Source organism: Sinocyclocheilus anshuiensis, unplaced genomic scaffold, assembly GCF_001515605.1.
Source record: "Sinocyclocheilus anshuiensis isolate Anshui unplaced genomic scaffold, SAMN03320099.WGS_v1.1 scaffold1144, whole genome shotgun sequence".
In the NCBI taxonomy this organism is placed as follows: Eukaryota; Metazoa; Chordata; class Actinopteri; order Cypriniformes; family Cyprinidae; genus Sinocyclocheilus; species Sinocyclocheilus anshuiensis.
This window is the reverse complement of record NW_015551101.1, coordinates 679,724-685,293: the sequence shown is the minus strand read 5'-3', so window position 1 is coordinate 685,293 and position 5,570 is coordinate 679,724. Positions and strand designations below refer to the sequence as shown.

At 38.2% G+C, this 5,570-nt stretch overlaps 1 protein-coding gene across 2 annotated transcripts in view; it reads right to left on the bottom strand.

The window, feature by feature from the left end:
* Nucleotides 1-5,570, bottom strand: part of LOC107662775 (CD166 antigen homolog A-like) — a 27,022-nt gene that overhangs the window by 4,590 nt on the left and 16,862 nt on the right. For both annotated transcript variants that reach the window (XM_016452868.1, XM_016452869.1), the window contains exons 5-12: nucleotides 4,995-5,082; nucleotides 4,447-4,620; nucleotides 3,779-3,903; nucleotides 3,550-3,679; nucleotides 3,358-3,470; nucleotides 3,131-3,257; nucleotides 2,862-2,980; nucleotides 1,040-1,169 (exon numbers count right to left, since the gene is read on the bottom strand). In XM_016452868.1, coding sequence (XP_016308354.1) covers nucleotides 1,040-1,169; nucleotides 2,862-2,980; nucleotides 3,131-3,257; nucleotides 3,358-3,470; nucleotides 3,550-3,679; nucleotides 3,779-3,903; nucleotides 4,447-4,620; nucleotides 4,995-5,082 — 1,006 coding nt within the window. The remainder of the gene's footprint in view (nucleotides 1-1,039; nucleotides 1,170-2,861; nucleotides 2,981-3,130; nucleotides 3,258-3,357; nucleotides 3,471-3,549; nucleotides 3,680-3,778; nucleotides 3,904-4,446; nucleotides 4,621-4,994; nucleotides 5,083-5,570) is intronic.

Sequence of the window (5,570 nt, the reverse complement as noted above, 5' to 3'; positions counted from 1 at the left end):
TGATTGGTTAGCTAGCCCAGTGTGTTGTAATTGGCTAAACCGCCTCTAGTGCGAGTCTAATCGTCCCGCCCCTCACCTCACCTCAGTGGCATGTGCTCCGGTTGTATTGTAAACAAGGCGTCGTTAATATCGCTTATCAGTTTGAGCCCGATTGAGAAGCAGAGGATATTATTGAAGAGGATCGTGCAGAACCTGTGCAAACATGGCTTTGAATGGTCGGCCTATGTTTTCGTTTGTTGTTGTCTCATACTTTTAGATACGCTGTTATTTGTAAATGGTACTGCTTATGTTAGCTTTTAATATACAGTTTTATCCTGATTAAAGCTTTAATACAGTACGGCAACTGCACGCGTGTCCATGTATAACGCTTCTCATAGCTATGTGAAAATAAGTGTATAATTGGAACAGTTCATTGCAGGAGCTCAGTTGAATGAGAGCGAGAGATGCAGAGTGTGTGCAGAGCAGGGGGACGTGAGGAACAGTATTAAGAACTGCTGCTTTAGAACATTGATTTTGAAACTTGTGAATCTATTAGAATTGTTAGAAGTCAGAATCGCAATTCATATATGAATAGATTTTTACGTGCCCCCCTAGTTTTCTCTTCCTCTTTTCTAAAGCAGCACAGCATGGCCTCGTCCCCTTTGGTTTGTGATGTCACGAACCCGGGAAGTAACTTGTTGTAGTCCCTACCAGCCGTTTTTGTAGGCATTGAACCGCCAGAATTTTAAAAGACAACATCTCCGTTTGCATTGAACTTTCAGCTTCGTAACTTTGCAGATATTGTTTATGCTCAAACAGCAACATTACACACCAACTAACGTTAAAAAAAGTGAAATCGCAATCAACCAACCACCCCTTTAATAAATAACAGATTTAGTATTTTCAGATGCTAAGCACATTTGCAATTACAAATATTTTGTTCTTTAACAGTTTTGTCTTAATGATTTTGTTATGAACTTCTAAACAACTTTACAAAGAAATCCTGTGATGCATAAGGGTTCAGAAGTCAGCTAAGAGAGTGGAAAGAAGTTACACTTACGTGCGGACACATTAATGCTCTTACTGTCAGAGCCCAAGACATTAGAGACCGTGCAGGACACAGTGAGATTGCCATTTGGAACGATAGTGAGGCTGTATGTGACTTTGCCATGCTCAGAAGCACTCTCAACCTGCAATTACAGCACGTAACAGCCATTAAATGACATCAGACTTACCACTGTATTCATGGCTATTATAATGTGGCAAAACAATGATATACTGAGTACAAGCTTTTTTGTAAAGGATCATAAGCACCACTAGAGAGCGCTATTGCTCTGTGCACAAGTAGATTATCTTGCAGAGGCATGTGCTTAGACAAAGAGACACAGGCAATGAGGTAATGCACTTCTGACAATAAATGAGTCACACTAACAGCTCAATTTGTACCAATACAAAACCACATGATACAGGAAGTACGTAAAAGCCTAATAATTTTTAATAGCTTCCTCTGTACACTCCCACTCAGGCACACTAGTCATCTTATGTGTTTGAATAGTGACCTCATCCTAGTGCTTAATGATATGGGTACAATAACTGCTTTGTTTAACAACCTACATGTATGTTGTCACAGTGAGAACATCTTTATCAGCTCAAATGTGCTGCTGGCTTGTTCGACATAAGAGTTTTACCCTTTCAGGTTCCTTTACTATTGAAAGCAACAATAAACCCTGGAAAGTGAATTGAAAAAGAGCCCAGATGCTCAGAAAAGCTATAATAAAAGCTTAACGGAAGGCTCGGTTTCAGGTTTTAGTTAAAAAAAAAAAGGTCCTTTGGTAATACATTTGGTTAATATATATAAAATACTTAATTTTAAGAAGTAAATCATATTAGTTCTCTTTTATCCCAGCATTACAATTCACTAGAGAACATAATTCCACTCCATTTAAAAAAAACAATAATGCCACTCCATTTTTTGAAAAAATAATGCCATTTTGCCTTGTCCCCTGGTGATATTCACTGAAAAGCATTAACACCTGGCAAATGGCCTGTAGTTTTTTTCATGAACATGAAAACAGGCAATTTATTAAGAAATATTCCAGGTGTTTCTTTATTTTTTCCAAACAAAACATGCTTTCTTGGGAATATCATTTTCATTGGTAAGAATTTAATCAGTTTTTCCTGTGTCCACAATTTCACTTTATATCCATTTAACTAACACAAGCCAGCTCCCTAGTGACATCATCATCATCATCATCCTCGTCCTTCTCCAGAAAGTCATTAGGTATGAGCATTGGCATGGATTTGATTAATTCTGTGATGTGTATTTTGTGGTGTATTAGGCGATCTGTCTAATTCTAAAACATTTCATTCTGTTTGATAAAACTATAGAAGTCCAAAATTACAAAAATATATAAATCACAATTTCAAAAACTGGTTAAAAATGCATCATTTGAAAACTAACCAAAAGAAACACTAGTGTTCAAAAGTGTGTGGTCGGTATTTATTCGTTTATTTTTTGGGAAAAATTAATTCAGCAAGAATGCATTACTTTGATCAAAAGTGACAATGACAAAAATGTATCAGTTTCTAAAAAAATATGAAGCAGCACAACTGTTTTCAACGATGATAAGAAAAGTTTCTTAAGCACTAAATCACCATACTAGAGTGATTTCTCAAAGATGACACTGGGGTAATGACTGCTTAAAATTCAGCTTTGCATCCCAGGAATAAAATACATTTTAAAAAATTTCAAAACAGAAAACAGTTATTTTTAATTGTATTTTTAATCAAATAAATGCAGCCTTGATGAGCATATAAAACCTTAAAAAAGGCACTGAAAAATCTTCATAATAAGAATGACGTGTAAGATCGTTCAGACTTACATTTGAGCCATTGACACTCCACTGTACTGTGGGTTTTGGAAAGCCTTCAGCCGCACATTTCAGGACCTTGGTCATGCCCTCACCACGCTCCTTGATCAGGTTCTTAATGACTGGAGAACCTGCAAAAACACTTATGCAATTAACTATCAAAAACGAAACCTATTCCTAAAGCATTTCTCTGATGTACAATGGTCTGGTCTTTTGGACTGTGCTCAACCGTAAAAACAGTTACTTTAATAAATCACATACGAAGAGCACTGCAAACTTACCTTCAACTACTAATTCAAATGTTTGTGTTTTCTTGAGGCCAGCCATGGAAACAATACATTCATATACGCCAGAGTCAGAGTACGTCAATTTGTCAAACTTGGGCAGGCTATTCAGCTTGGCATTGCCCTAAAAGAGAGTTTCAGCATTTTAATAACCAGAAATTAACAAAAGGTTCCATTTTTAATGGGATGAGTAGTCATTTTTTTGAGAGGCATTTATTTTCTACCTTCTTCCAAGAAGTTTGTGGTGTTCCTGAAGCTTTAACATCTACAGTCATCTCAAGGCTCTCACCAAGTTTCTTAACAATTTTACCAGTGCTGCTAAGGACCACATCAAGATCTTTGAGGAACGAAATAGAGAGATGTTAGTCAATCCTAAAGTGGTCAAACATCAGACTGCATCTGAAGTATTTCCTTACATTCAACTGTGATGGGTACAGAAGCCACAATATCCTCATTGTCCACTAGTGAGCATTTGTATTCTCCAGTGTTCTCCCGGGTGACGTTGGTCAAGGTGTACGTGCTGGAGTCCACAGTCTTTTCCTCTCCCTACAGATACAAAAGGTGGTTTAAGTAGAAAAGCAGCCTTCAATTTTCTGACTTCTGCTAAAGGAACGGAGAGCCAAGTGAGTTGCAGAGCAGACTTACGTTGATGTAGAAGTTGTAGCTAGAGGGTGGAGGGTTTCCGTCTGCTGTGCATTTGAGGGTCACGTTGTCTCCTTCCTTAAAAGGACCCTGGGACACCACTTGGAGATTGACCTTCTCGGTAGGGTCTGTGGAGAAAGGGTGTGTGTAAAGCAAGGTGGGCAAGCCCTGCCAGAGCCCATGCAGATAAGGGCACTTCAGAAAAGCTCCTGAGCCAGAAGAGGCCCTTCAGCTCAAGAGTTGAGGCTTTGAGAGTGCTCTCGTGGTGAGAAATGCTTTTGAGAGATAGCAGTGGGGCTAGTACCTTCACTATAACAGCCAGAGGCAAGGCAAGACAAAACCCCATTCAACATCTAAACGCCCTGCTCCAGCAAGGCCAAATTACATATCTTATTTGGACGAAATTCAACGAGCCATTTGATTCTGACAAGGCCTCTTTCTCATGGCTACTTCAGATGGAAAGCGAGTTATTCTGAATAATCCTGTGAATTATGCTCAACATTAGACCATTAACCACTTCAGTTTTGAATGCATTTGCTCTTAATGACATTGTTTGGAACTGAATTATGGAAGAAAATGTAGGAGCATTAAGATTAAAAACTTGCTAAAATGGACCATATAGGAATAATATTATCCAAAGACTTTGTATAGGCAGCATAAGAAAAACTTACAGTTCACAGTGAAGACAAGAGGAGAGGAATCCATGTTAGCAGACTTGATGTGTTGAACCTGACAAGTGAACTTGGCATCAATGTCTCCCTTCACTGCTGTATACTCCAGGGTAGAAGTTGTCGTGGACAGTCCTGTCTCTTCATCAACATCCACATTTGTGGTGATTTTAATGGCTGTAATCAACAAAAAAAAAGAAAAACATTAATAAAGACAAACAAAATATAGTACCAAACAATAAAAAGCTCTTTGATCATTTGAAACTAACTCTCATGCTGCAAACCCATATGACTTTCTTTTCTCATTGGAACACAGATGGAGAACATCAGAAGTTCTGAACCACTTTTATGATATTAATATGGTGCTTTTTCATCTTTTTTGAAGTTTTAAAGCTTCATTACCATTTACTGTAATTGCATGGAAAAGAGCACTGAAAACAGTCTTCAAATGTTCTCCTTTTTGTGCCATACAGGTTTGGAATTAAATGAGAGCAAGTAAATCTTGGCAAATATTTGAGTGAATAACTAATTTCCACCATATTTCACTCTACCTGCTCCATCAGTCACAAGAGGAGTTTTGTTCTTGAACCATGTGATGTTGGCAGCTGGATTGGCACCTTCAGAACGACACTTGCCCAACTGATGAGACAAAAATCAAAACACTATACAGTTACGAAAAAGAAAATTGAATATTAATGCAAATATTAAAGGGGTCATATGATGCTATTTTAAAGATCATTATTTTGTGTATTTCGTATAACAGAATATGTTGACATGCTTTAATGTTCAAAAAACACATTATTTTTCTAATACTGTACATTATTGTAGGTCCTCTATGCCCCGCCTCTCTCAAACACGTCGTTTTCAACAAAGCCCCTTCCTTTGACAAGCGCAGTCTGCTCTGATTGGCCAGCTGACCCAGTGCATTGTGATTGGCCGAACACCACAAGCACACGTCAATGTAACGCCCCTTACCATAATCGCGAGCTTCAGCTTTCAAAGTAAATATCAAGGCAGTTAATAATGTCGTTAGTTTTACCATCAGTTCAAGCCCGAAAGGGCAACAGAGTCGCGTGACAGACACAGTGATGATGCAGTACACAAGCCGCGGTTAAGACAGCTGACGT